Genomic DNA, 19,656 nt, shown 5'->3' on the forward strand with positions numbered 1-19,656 from the left:
TGTGTGTATGTGTATAGATGGTTGTTAACTTGGTCTCCTTCGAGGGTTGGGGAGAAGATCGGTGGAGACTTCTATTCTGTCATTTTGCTCCCCCTCCCATACTTCTAGAGTGTTTTATACGGCATGGGCTTTCAAACATTTTGGTAGCACCCATTATATGAAGTAATTTTTTACATATACCTATTTTAACAAAAACCAGTAAATAGTTTTTACTGAACGTTATAAGTAGTTTAAAATAGGTAATATCAGATTATAAATAAGTTTAAAAACAAAGTTTTTTCTGACTTTTCAATTATATTCGATTAAACAGAAATATCATTTAAATTCATATGAGAATGCCAGCCATACACTTTAGTAGAATTCTGAAGCCCTTGCATGGGCATGCATTATGCAGAGTGAGAGACCACTATTCAAATCCTGGCACTGCCACTTACTCCCTGTGTGACCTTGTGAAAATCCCTGAATTTTCCTGAGCCTCAGTTTCCTCATCTACAAGCCTGGGAAAATGCTTGGACTTAAGTCATGGGAATATTTTGAGATAAACTGTAGATGCATTTTCAAAGATGACCTTAACAATATCTCCTACTCCACATACTCATCTATAATATGACTGTGAATCCTTCCCCATCAAGAGGAGTGCCTAATTCCTCTCCTGTTGGATTTGGGGACCTTATAATTTGTTTGTAACCAATATACTGTGGCAGAAGTGACAATGTGTGACTTCCAAGACTACGTCAGAGTAGACCAGGTAGTGTCTGTCTGGCCTGATTCTTTTGAAATGTTCTCTGTGGAGAAAGCCTGCTGCCACAAGAGAGAGCAGACTGCTCTGAGCCACACCGGAGAGGCTTCATATAGGTGTTCCAAAAACAGCTCCACCTGAGCTTGCAGCCCACAGTCAAGACTGAATGCTAGCCACTTAAGTGAGCCATGTTGGCTTCTCAGCAAAGTTGAACCTTCTCATAACTACAACTACAAGCAACACTAGTAGCAACATCTGATACAAGCACATTAGAGATTCCAAGTGACAACCATTTGGTTAAGCCTTACTCAAACTTCTGATGCACAAAATCAGAAGTGAGAGAAAATTACTGGTTTATGCCATTATATTATCAGGTCATTTACTATGCAATACTAATACTAGAAGATAAATCGAGATAGTTATGTATATGGTGATTTAAAGGTTATTAGCATATTGTTAGTTGGGCAGTGAATGCTATTCATGAACTCTTAATCATTTATTCCATGGGGAGGAAGGTCTTCTAACATACCACAGTTGGACTTTTCAAGTCCCTTCCTTATTTCTCCCACCGGAAGTTAAGAGATATCTGATTGATAACTATGGAGACACAAAAAAATTAAATACACTTCCTAACTACTCCTTTTTTTCTTTTCAGAAAGGACCATCCCAAAGAGACCATGGGTTCACCATTGTCCCCCTTGGTCAAGGTTATCTTAGCATGTCTTCTCACACAGGGGAGGGCTGTAAGTTTCATGCTACTTGGGACTGTGTTGAGTATGTTTATCTAATTCTTGAGCTCAGTATAAGAGGATTCACTTATCCATACATTTAAGTCACATGGTATTTTATCCCCATTTTTTTTTTGTCTTAACTGGTGATTGAGAACTTAGAAAAAAAAAAAAAAAGAACATTGTTAATTGAGACCCTCCCTCTTTGAAAAATCTGAAAGAATGAACATATTTGCTAAATACAATGCCATGTTGTTGGATGAAATTATTAGTTTTCACTACATGACATCGATCATATTTCACTATTTTTGACCTATATATTTCAGTTTCATCAAAACTTGACTGATACATGCATAATGGAAACTTAGTTTAGTTTAGTTTTATACTTCCCAAGCCCCTATCAGGTGTCAACTAATTGGTTAAGATCATTTTTCTGTTGAAAATATTAGCTGTTAAATTTCATCCTTACTTGAAGTTGTTTCCCAAAATATGGCCTGAAGACTAACAATATGACATCAACTAATGAGTTGATTTAATATGCATTCATATACCCTGGGCTACACATACTAAATCAACTTTAAAAAGTGGGAATATAGAATCTGCACTTTGATAGTCTTCCCAAGTGATTCTTATGGAAAGTACAATCCCATGCTACTTTCCATGATAGGAATAATATGATCTCATTAAATTTAATCAAACCTTAGGTGTTATACTTTATGGAGGCAACAAGATATACCATGCTTCAGGTGTGACTTGACCATTGTCATATGTAGTTTCATTTTTAATCTGTATTATATGAGGCCGTACTGTAAATCTGTAATATGACAAAGTAAATTTGTAAATTTGTACTGTAAATTTGTAATATGACAAAGCAAAAACTAAAGTTTATTGGATATTTATAATATGGTAAATACTGATATGCATTTGTAATGTACTCATCTTCCTTATAACAAGAGGGTAAATATTATCAACATTTTAAAGATAAAAAAAATCATATTAAAAATTCATATTAAAAAGAGTTCAAACAACACTGACAATGTTATTTGGACGCTTTGAACTCAATTTTATCATGCTAAGGCATCATAAATGACAGAGTTGAGATTCAAAACTAGATTTAGTTTACTTCAAAGTTTAGCTTAACCACTGATTTGTGAATTATGCTATTCAAGAAACAGGAAATATTAGGGGAAAAGAAGCTTACTGGAAGATAGAAATAAGTAGAGGATCTTAAAATCTATTTGGAGAAATATAATAGAAATACAATAGACTTAATTTCTTTATTGACTGGATTAAACTTGTGCAGAAAAGCATATTTGAGATTCTATAATTTTTTTTGCAAAGAAACCAAGTCAGATTTTCTTAAAACAAGAGGTGTTTTTTAATATACTCCTTAGGAAACAAAAGCTTTAAGATTATTTTTCACAGTTACTACAGAATAAATATGTATGTGTAGTTTGGGGTGGCCTGGGGCATAGATCCAAGAATAAAATATAACAGCTTTCTTGTTACTTGTTGACATTTTATTAATAAAATAACTGAGTATAATTTATCTTTCATTCTCTGCATAATATGTAAGGTAGCATTCATTAAATGAAGAGTAAAAACTATCTTTGAGAAGATAACTTTTAAGAATTTTAAAGTAAGCTGAAAAATAATTAGAAAACAGCATTAGAAATATGGAGGTATGATAAATACAGTCTAAGGGCATGAAAGTAAATACTTTTGAATGATCTAATCTAAATAAATTGTGCAAAACTGAAACATAAAAACAGTCCTCTATGGTTTCAGATATCTGATTGTATTTTTTTAATTTCACAGAAATTTAATTCTTTTCAGATGTGGCAACTGTGTCATAGTAACATACATGATTTTCTCTTAAGAATATATTAAAACAAACTATAACTTATCTGGGTTGCAGAAGATTATGACTGTCATTCACATTTTATAAATTTGATTTTCAACTTGAATATATAAAATAAGTATGTCATAACAGTACAATTATCAAATAGACATAATCTCTTAAAATGCCATTACGAGGAGAAAATGAGACAAAAAAGGGTAATATATATGATAACACAGCCTTTCAAAAGGAACGTAATAAATTGACCAGAGAGATTACTTTTTTGGTGAATGTATGGGTTTAGCCAGTTGTTAAATATAACATGATGGGACGGACTGACGTAAAGTGTACTATGGACAAACATTTCTATTTCTTTTTTTTTTTTTTTTTTTTACTATTAATGTTAATAAATCAAAGTCATATTGAGGTGTATGAATACTTTAGAAATCGGACTCTTTACCTAAATAAAGTTAATAATGAAAAAAGTTTAAAGGAGTTTTCTCTTTAACATTGAGTAGAGAAAAGCAATGTAATACCCTAATTTTATAATCTTCACTTATGTGAAATTGCGAGTTCTATCATTTCAATATTTCACCATCTTTTTCTTTCTCTTTTGTTTGTATTTGAAGTTCATATGAATAGTTGTGAAAGAGAATACTAATTAAAATCCATGAAGTATAGTGAAACATATAGTAATGTTTCATTAATTTCTAAGCAAGTTGAATGCATTCTGGTTAAAGGTCATGACAATCATGTAATTTGTTTGTACTTGTTTCTCTACATTAGATTCTAAATTATACGAAAGCAGAACCTACACTTCTACTGCAGAAAGACAATTCTAAAGGGTAAAGCATTGAATGACAGCCAGACTTCTTTGAATTTAAATTACTTTTTGCTTTAGTTTAAATAAAACTTTATTTACCAAAACAGGCCGGAGGCCACATTTGCCCTATGGACTGTAGTTTGTTGACACCTGTCTAAGCAGAAAACACATTAAATTAATTTGAAGTAAATCTTCTTCACAAATCTCTTCCAACGCTCATCACTCACCACAGTATTTTCTAAATATACAATCATTTCTTTAATAAACTGAAATTGCTGAGGTTTAAAGTCGAATGTACTGGTTTGTAAATCTTTATTCCTGTTATTAAAATGGCAATATTACTTGTCCTAGCACTTTTCTCATGGTCAGTGAATTTGCAAAGGCCAGATATTTATACAGCAGGGGTTAAAATTGCAATAACATATATTATAGATTCAATGTATAACAAAAGTCTAGTTAAGCAATGTTAATAATACCAATAGCCTAAACGTTTGTGACTTAATAAAGAACGTCTTTAAATATTTCACATTGACATTCCTCCCCCCGCCAAAGTTGTAAGGCCGACATTGTGTTAGTTACCTTTTTAAAAATTAAACCATTTATTTGATCCTACAGGTTACTAGGTACGTTGAAGACTAATTTGAGATTTAATGATATTGAAAATACTGAAATTCTATGGTAATGGAAGCATTACATATTGAGATGTGGTTACCTTGTCACCTTCAGTGAACGTGAAGCCATCCACAGCTCTCTTCCAAGTGATTTCTGGAATAGGTTCCCCTTCTGCATCACATATGAGTGTGACTTGACCATTCTCAAATGTAGTTTCATTTTTAAGCTGTATTATGTGAGGCTGTACTGTAAAGAATATATATATTACTCAATCGGTATTGGAGGAAAATATTACTTCTCAGACAAAAGTCATGACGGGTATTTAAGTCTACTTTAGTATAGTATGATATTATCAGCTCTGCAGAATTACAGTGACCTGCTTTGCTTTACAGTTGTGCCAGGACAGTTGAATAGGATAGGAAAAAACATTTAGGAAATAATATTCATTTGTTATCATTATGCAAAATAACTTGAGGCGGCTTAGAAACCAACATCCAAATTATAATTTGTTTCAAAATTTTGCCAATTTAAAAGCCATTTCTATATTTATTTTCCTATCTTAAAGCCACAAAATCAAAATTTCTTTTAAACACACATGTATATGGGTGCATATGTGTGCACAGATATGTATATACACACATACATACACATGAATATATTTATACAGACACATGCACACACAATTGTTTTAATTCTCTCTTAACCTTTAACAATTTCACCAAAGAAGTAAATGATGATATATCCTGAAAATGTAGCAAGTAGAATCATATAAAATTTTGAAATATGTACTAAGTAAATATATTTACATGTTACTTATATATATTATTTCACTTGATTTATTTGGACTTCAGTTTACTTAATAATATATTAGATAACAGAACTAAATTTTAATCATAAATTGTATAAAAAGAAAAGCATTATGTCTACTAATTTTAATTATCTCAATATTGAAATATGTCCCTCCATAAACTTAAATAGTTCCAGAGAGCTTCATTTTTTGAAATTTGTGTTATCTGCATTTCCTAAATTTTTGCTTGTTTAGATATAAAATGGATACAATCGAGTACTCATTATTTCAGTGTGAGTTACTTTTAACATCTTTTAACACGTTTAACCAAGAAACACAAATAAGTTGTTCTTAAGCTCAGAACATAACATTCTTGGTATCAGAAAAACAGCATACAGAATTTTTAACAATTCACTATTTCATTCACTTTAATAGATTTAGTTATATTCCCACAATACGCATACAATTTTGTGTCAAGAGCAACAAAAGTTTGTTGAATGTTACTACACAAAAGTGACTACAACAATAACATAACATGTAAAATTTTCATGTATTATTTTCTACTGGAAAGGATGAAAATATCAGAAATGTAAAAAAATCTCTTTTTTCTTTTCCATTCCAATCCTGATAAAAAGGATGTAACTACTATTTCAGATGAGTACATTGAGGCAGATTAAGACCGTCTACCCTTGGGAATAATCTCACACAATACAATTTCTAATACGATTATTTTTATATTGAGTCATACTTATTCAATTTTGTAGGTTTTCTAGAAAAAAAAATATTTTCAAGTGAGGAACACTGCTAGAACAAGGTAGGGACTTTCAACAATTTCTAAAAATGTTAAGTATATTTACTCTTCCCTCTAAGTGAACAATCTTCTTTAGACTTAGCTTGGCCTACTTCTGATCATTAGACTTTTGTGTAAACATCACCTAAACATTATCCTTCAGAATAACTTTCCAACACCATGCTATCCAAAACAATACTTCTCTTTATCCAATGCTACCTGATTTATCCAGTTTCACTCTCAAAACATCTCTACTTTTAAAATTGTATTTTTTATTTTAATACATTTTGGTATAGCTGTTTATTCTCCGTGCCGCTCCACTCGAATATAAGCTTTATAAATATCTCTCTAGTTCAGAAAATGCTTCCAGCAGTGACTACAGGCCAGTCCGCAGAGCGCACGCCCATGCAGGGGTTACCATTCATCTCATGGTCAGTGCAAGGGGCACTTCTGCACCTGTCAACTGCAAACACTGGTTCTTCTTACTCTCAGATTTCTCCTTCCTTCCTTTTCCTTATTTTTGTTGTGAAAGCACTTCAATAACAATGTTTTTAAAGTTGGAGAAAACATATTAAATGTTAAGAGGGCATATAGTTTTTAGTGTTACACTATAGAAAGGGAAAAATTCTATTAGAAACACCCACTGCCAACATTGTCTTTCTTCTTGTCAACATAATTGAAGCTACATCAATATATGTTTGTAAAGTACTAGTTTTCTATGCTGTATAAGTTACCCAAAGAAGATAATATGGCTCTTGGTAAATACGGAAGATATTTCTCTTATATTTTCATTTAGTTAAATGAAAGAGAATATTTAAGTACAGTTACAAGTCAATGTTTTTAAACTGTAGCCTTATAAATGTGCCCTTTTGAAATATATTGTAAGTAAAACTGGTCCTAACGTGTCATTTAGAGACTTACAAAGATCCAGGCTTACAGATATGGATGACAAACCTCACTAGGTGTAATTTAAATGAATTTTTTCCAGCTTCCGTTATAAGCGTATCAAAAATTTGCACGTGTAATTTTATGTTATTCTTCAGATAATTCTATCTGGTAGCTAAAATGTAAAATGTATTACAGAGAAGATGAAATGGGTTTAATATAGAAAGTTTAAATAGTTCAAATGATGAGAGTAGAATTTGACTCTGATCTTCCACTAGACACAACAGGTTTAACCGCTATGCTATAATACTTACCAAAGACCTGGAGGAAAGCTTGCTTTTCATCTTTTCCTGCCTTATTTGTGGCTCTGCAGACATAAGGACCACCATCACTATTGACTATGTTCCTGACAGTCAGTTCTGTATTGCTCCTTTTCAATACGTACTTTTCATTTTCTTCAATGAGCTTGCCATTCCTAAAGAAGAAAAAAGAGGTTCATCCTCACAAATCTGACTTTATAATACAGGAGATTATAATCAACTTTTTTATCTATAGGCATTGATGACTACATGGTTATCATCATTGAAAGATAGGGCTATATTCCAATCAAAAGTATATTTTTAGTATCCTCAGAACCTAATGAATACACAATAAAATTATACTTGAAATTGTTTTTGAATATAGACACAAGAATAACATTTGAGCTATGTCAAAATCTCTACAGTTACTAGGCAAAAAGTCTATCAGTTCAATTTGTACTTAATTAGCAAAAAAAAAAAAATTTGTTTGCTGTCTTTAACACCATACACAATTAAATGTTGATGAGACAATATATACTAATTATATATATTTATTTACTCCCTTCCTGGGACACATTTAAAATAATTTACATAGAAAATTTCTTCAAAGAAGCTTCAAAGTAAATACAATGTAAATACATCATAAATGTATATTGCATGTAAGTACTGACAATAAAATAGTAAGATTGGAGAATTATATGAAAACACAATTTAGAAACTATTTTGAATATGATAATTTTATTCTTCAATGAGGAAAATAGTTTTTCTGTTTCCTCTTAGTCACCAATAATTATCAATATTTTAAGATTTTTTTCTCTACTGAAATACATCTCATTCTGTTCAATTCTAGTCTATGCTGTCCTTTAAAACCATGGCTTTCAAACATTTTTACTATAATCTACAGTAAGAAATATTTTCAATATATTAAAATCTGAAATATTTCTATGATTTCCCTCAGTATTTCTGAAATCATTTGATATTGCGCATTCTCCTCACTTTCATTTTATACATCTTTTTTCCTCTTTTCTCTTCTTTGCATCCCCTCCTGTATTTTTCTTATAATAGTATTTTGGATGACTGAATTGATTTTAAAACCACTAATGAAAAGTTTTGGAATTTGTCCATTGGGGTGGAGAGATTTGCTTGTCCATACAAGTTTAAATTAAAAAACAAATCTCTATAAATATTATTAAAGCTATTTCCTAAAATAAAATCAAACATTTCTCTGATACACTACACAGTTCCTTCCAGTGAATTCTGGTTCTACTTTCCAGAAACCACTAATACATATATGAACATAATCTTTATATGTCTATGCTCAATAGAATTTGTTTTCCAGTTTCTCACAACATCTCTAAATGTAACATGAAGTACATAACATTTCTTAAGAGGAGTGGAAGACTGCAAAGTTAGGATTAATAAAATAATAACACATGGGTCAGGGTGCGGTGGCCCACGCCTGTAATCCCAGCACCTTGGGAGGCAGAGGCGGGTGGATCACTTGAGGTCAGGAGTTCGAGACCAGCCTGACCAACATGGTGAAACTCTGTCTCTACTATAAATACAAAGATTAGTCAGGCGTGGTAGCAGGCGCCTGTAATGCCAGCTACTTGGGAGGGATGCTGAGGCAGGCTGTAGTGAGCTGAGATCACACCACTGCACTCCAGCCTGGGCTATAGAGTGAGACTGTCCGAAAAAAGAAATAATAATAATAATAAATGCATATATAGTATCTTTTATATATATTTTTGATATTATTACTAATGCAATCTTTACAACAGGTATAAAAATGACATTTCAGAGTTTTCGTCTAGAATTTAATATGTAGATGGGTTTTTATCATAATTAGTGATATATTTCTCAATATCTTCAATGAAAATTATTTGTTTCCTAATAATAATAATCATAATCATAGCACGGTAGAGGTTTCAGCACTCACAATTATAAATAATGTGCATTTTCCCTCTGCTTACTCATTCAAAATCAGAGAACTACAGTATATGTATATCTCCGCTCCTCAACTCACAAATAAAAAGACAGGCTCACTCATTAATAAAAGCGGCAGGTTAATTAAGTTCCAGTGTTCTTTCTAATAAAGAGGGTTATCTCCTTACTTCATATAAAATATTGTGCTAAATGTTTGATGTATAGCAAATTAGTTGCCACCCATCATGAGGAATCCATAATCTGGCTGGCATTAATAGAGGCTAATGCAGATTCCATTAGTGGACTTACAACTTTTTTGAGAGGGAGGTGATCTGTTATAACCGGAGATATGACAAGAAAGATGGTTGTACTACTCCGGGAATTTTCATGGGAAAATAAAAATCCTTGATTTGGCCTTTGAAATAGAGGGGGAAAACTTAACATATTTAGAGAACATAAGTGTGTACAAATTACATTCACTTTAAATGCTCAATAGGAAATACGATTAAGCCACCATAAATAAGGGAATATTACTAATACCTTATTACTCCCTCCCAATAAATACCTTATTACTCCCTCCCAGAAAAGTCGGACAGAATATGCTCCTATTGCTATTCACAGTCCCTGTCTGTGAAATGTTAATGTCTAAAAATCACTCCAAGGGATTCTGATACATGCATGGAGCCCATTCTTTCAAACTCAAACCACTTCTCTAAGTGCCCCATTTTTCAGGTACAAGAATATAGGGGTCAGGAACACAGAATTAATGTAAACAGTAAAGAATTGAATGACAATTTCATTTTGAACAATATTATAGTAACAGGAACTATCCGCCCGCAATTTAAACAACAAAAACACTGGCTATACATATAAAACAATAGTTTTCAAACATTAGCCAACTGATTGCATATGACAGTGGCCTATGAGCACCTCCATCGCTGACTGCCTGCAGAGGGTTTTCAGGCTGCAGCGGGGGGAGGGAGAGAACACGAACAGAGTCAGGCAGTGTATCTGGGTTGCAAGACAGAGTGTGCAGTTGGGGAAGGTCAAAGCCACTAGAAGGTGCGGGTCAGCTAATGTGAGAGAAGAGAGTTGCACAGGCAACAGAGCTATAGATATCTGCAGAGGGTTCCCAACAAATCTTTAACTGAGTATTGATCAATGAATGTGTACTAGTAAGGCTTTCTCAGATGAGGGAAAGAACCATTAGAAAATATAAAGTACGATAATCCCAGAAACTCACATAGCACCGGGAATAATCTGCAACTCAACCACCCAGAGTAAAAAGATATCCTAAAACACAGGACTTGAATCATGTCCTTAGAATAATATTGCATCAGTAATGGAACCAGATTAACCCTAGACTGAAGGTGGTTTGGATCCACCTAAAAGAGTCTAAATGGAAGTTCTCCCTGAAATAAAACTTTTTCCAAGTCACTTAACTACATCTATAAAACAAAGTAAAATAATACAAAAAACAAAGTAAAATGATACAAAAATATTCAGCACCTCAAAACACAAAATTCTGAATGTCTGGAACCCAATTAAAAATTCCTGGCTGGGCATGGTGGCTCATGCCTGTAATCCTATCACTTTGGGAGGCCAAGGTGGGCAGATCATAAGGTCAGGAGTTACAGACCAGCTTGGCCAATATGGTGAAACCCCGTTTCTACAAAAAGTACAAAATAATTAGCTGGGCATGGTGGCGGGTGCCTGTAGTACCAGCTACTTGGGAGGCTGAGGCAGGAGAATCACTTGAATCCGGGAGGTGGAGGTTGCAGTGAGCCAAGATCACACCACTGCACTCCAGCCTGGACAACAGGAAACAGCCAGGCGTGGTGGCTAACACCTGCAATCCCAGCACTTTCGGATGCCAAGGCGGGCAGATCACCTGAGGTCAGGAGTTCAAGACCAGCCTGGCCAACATAGCAAAACCCCATCTCTACGAAAAATACAAAAATTAGCCATGTGGTGGCACGTGCCAGTATTCCCAGCTACTTGAAGGCTGAGGCAGGAGAATCTCCTGAACCAGGGAGGTGAAGTTTGCAGTGGGCCAAGATCACACCACTGCACTTCAGCCTGGGCGACGGACCGAGATTCTGTCTCAAAAAAAAAAAAAAAAAAAAAAAAAAAAAAAATTTCCAGGATAGTAAATAAACATGAAAATATGACCTATGACCCAGAGGAAAGAGAAAAATCACCAGGCACAGTGACTCACGCCTATATGCCCAGCACTTTGGGAGGCCGAGGCAGGAGGATTTCTTGAAGCCAGGATTTGAAGATCAACCCTGGCAACATACTGAAACCACGTCTCTAAATAGTAATAAAAAATTAACTGGGCATTGTGGCACATGTCTATAGTCCCAGCTACTGGGGATGCTGAATCAGGAAGATCACTTGAGCCCGAGAGTTGGAGGTTGCAATGAGTGCCACTGCACTCCTGCCTGGGTGGCAGAGTGAGAACCTGTCTCCAAAAAATAAAGAAGAAAAGGAGGAGAAAAATCAATCAATTACAAAATGTAGATATGATACAGAGGGTAAGTGAGTAGATGCCTATTAAAACAACTATTAGAAATATATTCCAATATTTTCAAGGAAGTAAAACATGAGAATGGTAAGAGAGGCATGGAGGACATACAAAACATCTCTTTGAAATTCTCAGAGAAGAAAAATAAAATGAAGAGAAATACTCTGATGGGATTAAAAACATTAGACATTACAATAGAAAATATTGGTAAACTTGAAGATACAGTGACGTAACTTAGTTAACTTGAAGACACAGCAAAATGAAAAACAGAAGACTGAAACAAAGTTCTATATGGTATCATTTTTTCCATCCTTAAACAAAGCCCTTAAATAATAATTTTCACAGTACTGATCTACATGAATAAATATTTAAACACATAATACTAGAGCTTCAAAAAATATGAAGCAAAACAGAGAGAACTTAATATAAAAATAGACACATTTAAAAATAAAGTTGGAGAAGAATTATTACAAAAAAGTATAAAAGACTTTAACAATACTATCAAGGGAGTTGATCTATTTAATATTAGGGATTTCTCCATACAATAATAGTGAAATACACATACTATAATTTAAGACTCAATAAAGTTAAATACATTGAAACCATTAAAAAGTCTATTTCCTGATAAATATAGAATTTAGTTAAAAATCAACAGCAGTAATATTTATGAAATATACCCAAATACCTAGAAACAAATCAGCATATACTTTTAAATGAAGAGTATTAAAAATAACATGAGAATTTTAAAAAATATTTAAACCCCCCTAAAATGGAAATATGACATATCAAAATTAGCAGGGTACAATTATAGCCATATTTAGCGAGGAAAAACAGATGCTTATATTAGAAAGAATAAGTGATTAGAATCAATGGCATAAGTCCACCTTAAGCAACCAAAAATGGAAGAGAAAATTAAAGACAAAGTAAACAGTAGGAAAATAATAATAAAAATAAAACCAGAAATTAATGAAATAGAGAATAGGAAACAAAAAATAATTGAAGCCAAAAGCAGATTCACTGAAATTAGTATGTGTGTAAACCTACATCTAGAATAATCAGGATAAAAAAGAGAGTAGAACAAATAACCAGTTATGAGGTTATCAAGATGAGAGAAGTGAGAATACTACAGAAAACATGCAAACTGAAGCATAACAAAGGGATATTATGAATGACTTAATGCTAGTAAATATCATTTAAAAGAAATGGACAAATTCCTGGAATTGCATAAATCATCTAAGCTCACTAAAGAAAATTACCTGAATAGCCCGATTTCTATGGAAAATATTATTGAATTTGTACTTAAATGTGAACTGAAGAAAAATCATGACACAGATGGTTTCACGGAAATTTTTCCAGACATTTAAGTAAGAAATAATAAACATTATATAAAAGTTATATTAGAAAACAGAAGAGGAAGAAATACTTCACTACTCATTCTATGAGACTAGTAATGCCCTGACCCCTAAAAACTCAAGAACAAGAAATTGATAGAACAATATTTCTCATAATCATGAATATAAAAAATTCTTAACAAATTATTGACACATTGATTTCAGCAATGCATAAAAAGGATAATGCAGTCATGCTTTGCCTAACCACAGGGGTATGTTCTAAGAAATACGTCCCTAGTCAATTTTGTAGCACTGTTTACATCATAGAGTGTATTTACACAAACCAAGATAGTATAGCTTATTACACACCTAAACTATATGGTATGGCCTATTTCTCCTAGGTGGCAAACTTGTACAGCATGTTACTATACTGAATATTGGAAGCAATTGTAACATAATAGTAAATATCTGTGTATCTAAATATATCAAAACATAGAAAAGGTACAGTAAAAAATATGGTATAAAAGTTTTTCTTGCTAGGTGCGGTGGCTCACACCCATAATCTCAGCACTTTGGGAGGCCGAGGCGGGCTAATCACAAGGAGCTCAAGACCAGCCTCACCAACATGGTGAAACGCTGTCTCTACTAATAATACAAAAATTAGCCGAGCATGGTGGCATGAACCTGTAGTCCCAGTTACTCAGGAGGCTGAGGCAGGAGAATCACTTGAACCCGGGAGGCAGAAGTTACAGTGAGCTGACATTGCACCACTGCACTCCAACCTGGGTGACAAAGCGAGACTGTCTCAATAAATAAATAAATAAATAAAGTTAATGCTATGTGTGTGTGTGTTTATAGATATATGACATTTACTGTTGTAAATGGAGCTTCCAGGACTAGAAGTTCTTCTGGGTGACTCAGTGAGTAAGTGGTGAGTGACTGTGAAGGCCTGGGACATTACTGTATAGTACCCTAGACTTTATAAACACTGTATACTTAGGATACACTAAACATTTTCTTTCTTCAGTAATAAAATTCACTTTAGCTTTTTTTACTTTATATACTCTTAAAATGTTTAAACTCTTGACTCTTTTTTAATAACAGCTTAAAGTACAAACACATTGTATAGCTATACAAAATATTTTCTTTATTGTTTATTTCATAAGGATATATATTTTTTCTTGTTTAAGTTTTTAATCACTAATTTTTTTTCAATAAAGGAAGATACCCACATTACCCTCGGCCGACTCAGGGTCAGGATTATCAACATCAATGTCTTCCACCTCCACATCTCATCCCACTACAAGGTCTTTTGGGGCAGTAACAGGCATGGAGTTGTCATCTCCTAGGACAGCAATGCTTTCTTATGGAATATTACCTAAAGAAACTGCCTGAGGCTGTTTTACAGTTAACTTTTCTCTTTTATAAGTAGAAGGAGTACACTCTAAAATAATGATTAAAAGTACACTATAGTAATATATAAACCAGTAACATAAGATAAAAGTTGAGATTATTAAAAAACAAACAAGCAAAAAAGAATTGGTGTTTCTGAAAGAGGAGGAAGATAACCAGAACTCTCTCTATGAGTTTGTACACAGAGGGAAGGCCACCCTGTAGGTGCCTTGATCTTAAACACCTAGCCTCCACAATTGTGGGAAAAGAAATTCTTTTTTTTTTTTTTTTTTTTTTTTTTGATGGAGTCTCACTCTGTTGCCAGGCTGGATTGCAGTGGCATAAACTCGGCTCACTGCAACCTCTGCCTCCCTGGTTCAAGTGATTCTCCTGCTTCAGCCTCCAGAGTAGCTGGGACTACAGGTGTGCACCACCACGCCCGGCTAATTTTTGTATTTTTAGTGCAGACGGGGTTTCACCATGTTGGTGGTGGCTCAAGCCTGTAATCCCAGCACTTTGGGAGGCAAAGGTGGGCGGATCACGAGGCCAAGAGATCAAGGAATTCCTGTTGTGTGAACTATCCAGTGGGTGGCTTTTTGTTTTGGCAGCTCAAGCTGACTAGTACAACTGACTTCACTTATCTCGCTTGGAAATATTATCTCTATGAAACGATCTGGACATTTCTCTCAGGGCTACTACCCTACATTTCCTGATACTTGTGGGAATTTTTTCTTTTCCACAAACATGACATGTCTACATGTACAGATGAAAGGTCAGAATTTCCCTCTAACACAAATTTTACCTTTGTTAATGTTACAACCACACATTCTCATCCTCCCAGTATATATTTTATATCCAGAGACTAGAACAATTATTTAGGTTTTCAATAAATTATTATTTCATTCTATCAGAAGGATGAAATAATACCATATGAAGATATGGAGAAGAAAAAATATAGATTTAAATTACTCATTATATTATTCTCTGAATCTGATTTATACTCATCTATATAGTAATATTTCCAATTAAATAGGAGAAAACAATTTTGAAGAAATGGAAAACTTTAAGAAAAAAATCTCAGCAGAAAAGAAGTCTCGCTGAAAAACCAAGCCAGCTAAAACTTCCCATCTGCTGGAGAATCTTGGTATTCTGGTGAGAAGTAATTGGTAAGCTGTTATTTGAAAGGGTTGTGGTGTAGACAACTAAATATGACCAAACTAAAAGCATCCAGTCTCACAATTACTATTCTCACTTGATGGTAAGTGTTCTAATATTGTCCTAAAGATGGGACTAATGAGGAATCTGCATAACTTAACATCAACATTAATAGGTGGGGAATCTGAAATTACTCTCAAACTTGGAATCTCTGTGATCAAGTTATCTCAGAAGTAAAGGAGATTTTCTTCTTAAACCTGGAATCATATTTTTCAAGGGCATATGTTCTAACACTGTAACAATCACACACCCAGTTTCCATGTATTTCTCCCTCAGAAATGATGAAGTGCCCTTAAGTATGAATTCACAGGATAAAGATACATGCTCCCTTCTTGCTCTTGAATGCAGGAAGACTTCTAGCCCCTTTACACAGAACAGTTTACATTTTATAGCATTCCTTAATAAATGACTGAAAAATTATTTCAAAACAAGTTTATTCACCTGTACTTTCCAACCAGCTACTAGTCCTACTATTGGTTTGTGGAATCGTCAATCACATTAGCTAAGATCGGCATAGGCTTGAAGTTTAGGATGTTTTTCCCACTACATACCAAAGTGGAACTATGAGTAACGCAAGCTCATTTTTGTTGTTCAATTTCCTACTCATAGTATTTTTGTGCTTTACTTTCTTTAATCTGTTACATCAATGTTGTTCAAATAAGAAAAAATAAATCTGTTTGGAAATACAAAACCATAGGAAAAAAGATTGTAGAACAATATTTGTTCATTGGAATGAATGATTCAGTGACTTTTCTGTGATACAATTAGGTCTGATATAGACTTTTAAGGATCCACACGAGTAAACCAGCAGTCACTGGGACAGATGATGATTATCTGGGGTGAATATGTTAATATTCAAGGTGTAATCCTACGAAAAAATACCAACAGTTTGTCACAAGAAAATTATTGTCTGAAAAGAACATCTAAATGCATAATATTTGAAGAAACATCTCATGTATTGTTAAATCCTCTATTAAAATGATAAGCAGTATAAACAAAGGGTTTAAAGTTGAAGGTAATGTCAGTACATGCTCAAGCACAAAAGAATAAAAGTTAGTTTGGGATTTCAATTATTGCCCTTCAAAGAACTTTTAAAACAATAACCTCATCCTTAGTAAGGACATTTTTGCACATTTGATGTATATTTTACTAATCTTTTAAAATTATTTTTCACTATATGGTTTATGAAGTGATTCTGTAAATACTTGTACCTAATGCTTCTGTAGTAACCTGCATTACTAATGCATGTTTACAAGATGGTCCAGTTTTAAAGTTTATTGTCTCCAAGTTAGTAGTTTGAGACACAATCTAAAAGAATGGAATATTTAAAAATATTTTTGATCTTAATAAAAATCAAATAGTATTTTAAAATTCTAAAAAAAGTAAGTAAACTATCAAATTATAGATGTAGAATACAGAAGTTACTCATTTGATGAGCTGATTTTTAAAAATTACATATCAAATTCACAGAATTTTAACTCTATAAAATCAGCTTTTTTCTATAATACAATATTTTGTGTATAATACAAATATACACAATTATAATAAAATATGATATTGTATACATATGACAGTGGTGTCAATAACACTAGAATATCTATTTCAAGATACATTGTAGGGATAATAAAATGTTTGACTAAGTCACAGGTGCTCCTGGTCCCATTTTTCCAAAAGTCTGCTTTTACAGACAGAATAAGTATAATGGGTACAGCCTTTGACTCAGAATATTAGTGAGGGGTCACACTGTTGATCTCTTTAGCAGTTTAATCTAACCACTTTAAGCCCCAAAAATAGCACCAGGATTTTTTTTTTTAATGAAACTAAAATGCAATGGTTTGCTTTCTACCAAAATGATTAAGATCCCAATACTGTTCCATAAGCCTGATAATGGACACAAGCCAGAGGGAACGGGGTGCATAACCTACCTGAACCAGGAGATGGCAGGTTCTGGAGAGCCTGAGGCCCTGCAGGAAAACGTCATCTCTTCTCCTCTCTCTGCCGTGGCATTAAAAGATTTCTGAGGCATTGAGATTGCTGGCGGCACTGAAGGAGAGATGAATATACAATCAATAGAGACGAAAACACCTTCACTAACATCATTTAGATAATTTTTGCCACACTTTAAGCTTTCAAACATCACATCTCCATTTATATTAATGAAACTGATTTGGTTTCATAGTAAAATAACTTTATCACTGATCTTCATTCTAATGTGCAATAATTATATCAATTCATTGTAAAGCTTTTTCACTATTAAATCTATTAAATTAAACAATAAAGTATACATTCTAGCAAACATATATACTTTTAGGAACTATGTCTCAGAAAAAGACACCACCACCCTAACTTACACCAATTTGGGGATCTACTTTGAGCATAAGTGGATTTCCTATTTGGGTTCTCATTGGTCTGTGTAATGCCATAAGCAATCAATCACTGCTTCAAAACAGGGCTTTCAAATTAGGTGTCAAACCATAATGTTCTTTCTGATTAACTACACTTAATTTCTTCAAGCAACTATAGAACATTTTATGAAGAGAAACTGCATAAGCCATACAGAAAATGGAAATAGATTTTCATGAACTATTCAATTTTAAAATTAAGCATCTTCAATTTCTAACTAATTACATTGGAAAAACTGTATATGCTACATATTTGGAACATGTTGAAACTGTTACTGAAATGCACTGTTTGCAATAAACAAATCACTGGCATCCACAATAGAAGCTAAATTTCAAAGTAGAGCATAAATTGTGACTCGATGCACACTTTCATAATTTTAAGCTGAATATCATAAAACAATATTCCTAAAATTAAGTATATTAATAATTTTTACATACACTGAACAATATCAGACAGGCATTTAGAAGTGTGATTATACTCAAATATCTCTACAATTCAGGTCAGCGTTTATGCCGCATTACCTCCATTGATGGTAGAGACAAGAACTGGTATGTAACTTAGTAATTAAACACAATAGATCAAGCTTCTGCCTGTATGAATTTAGAAACAAGAAACATAATCTGACATGTTGACTCTAAAGTAACATAATAATTACTAGTATTACAAAAGATAGAACTTTCTCAGATATTAACTCTGAATTTTAAGTACATTGTCATTTGACTATCTGTACCCTGTTTTTCTTCCTTTGTAATTATGGAAAATAACATTTTAAACAAAATGCATATTTTGCATATCATTATTTATACATTTAGTTGCAAAAGCAGTATTACTCTCTTTAGTACAGTAAAGTCTTTTCATCCCTTAGAGAATTATAATGAAATGAATTCTTTCAAGGATTTGTATTCTGTATGTGTTGAGTAGTCAACACTTTCTGGAAAGTTTCTATTTTATTCTTTAGCTGGAAGGAACACGGGGATGTATAGTGAAGTAGTTCTATTAACTCCCACTAACATGGACATATTAGTCTACCTTCAAGTTGTAATTCCCCCGACTGGCTGCTTCGGCAACAGAGATACCACTAATTTGACAGACGGATTTACCTTTTATCAATAATGGCATTCAGCAACTTCCTATATTTTCTGAGTCTTCCAAGTCTTCCCCCCAATCCTCAAATATTTCTCAGAAGATAAAGATGATATTAACCATGAAATGCCTATTCATGTCCCAGCTTGTTTGGTTCAGATTAATCAGCACCCACTAATTCCTTCAAATGTATTTGAGCCAAGGAAAGCTAACTCCACTCAAGCAGAGTCAGGAAGTATATTCATTTGTAATTCCAATTGTTTTAAATATAAAGCA

At 33.3% G+C, this 19,656-nt stretch overlaps 2 protein-coding genes across 5 annotated transcripts in view; one reads left to right on the forward strand and one right to left on the reverse strand.

The window, feature by feature from the left end:
• Positions 1-19,656, forward strand: part of LOC126949611 (ATP synthase subunit f, mitochondrial-like) — a 739,455-nt gene that overhangs the window by 301,048 nt on the left and 418,751 nt on the right. The gene's annotated exons all lie outside the window — the stretch shown is intronic.
• NCAM2 (neural cell adhesion molecule 2) overlaps positions 1-19,656 on the reverse strand; it is a 566,845-nt gene that overhangs the window by 199,480 nt on the left and 347,709 nt on the right. For all 4 annotated transcript variants that reach the window (XM_050782162.1, XM_050782165.1, XM_050782164.1 and 1 more), the window contains exons 6-8: positions 17,820-17,937; positions 7,519-7,679; positions 4,843-4,988 (exon numbers count right to left, since the gene is read on the reverse strand). In XM_050782162.1, coding sequence (XP_050638119.1) covers positions 4,843-4,988; positions 7,519-7,679; positions 17,820-17,937 — 425 coding nt within the window. The remainder of the gene's footprint in view (positions 1-4,842; positions 4,989-7,518; positions 7,680-17,819; positions 17,938-19,656) is intronic.

The sequence above is a fragment of the Macaca thibetana genome, chromosome 3, assembly GCF_024542745.1.
Source record: "Macaca thibetana thibetana isolate TM-01 chromosome 3, ASM2454274v1, whole genome shotgun sequence".
NCBI classification, from domain to species: Eukaryota; Metazoa; Chordata; class Mammalia; order Primates; family Cercopithecidae; genus Macaca; species Macaca thibetana.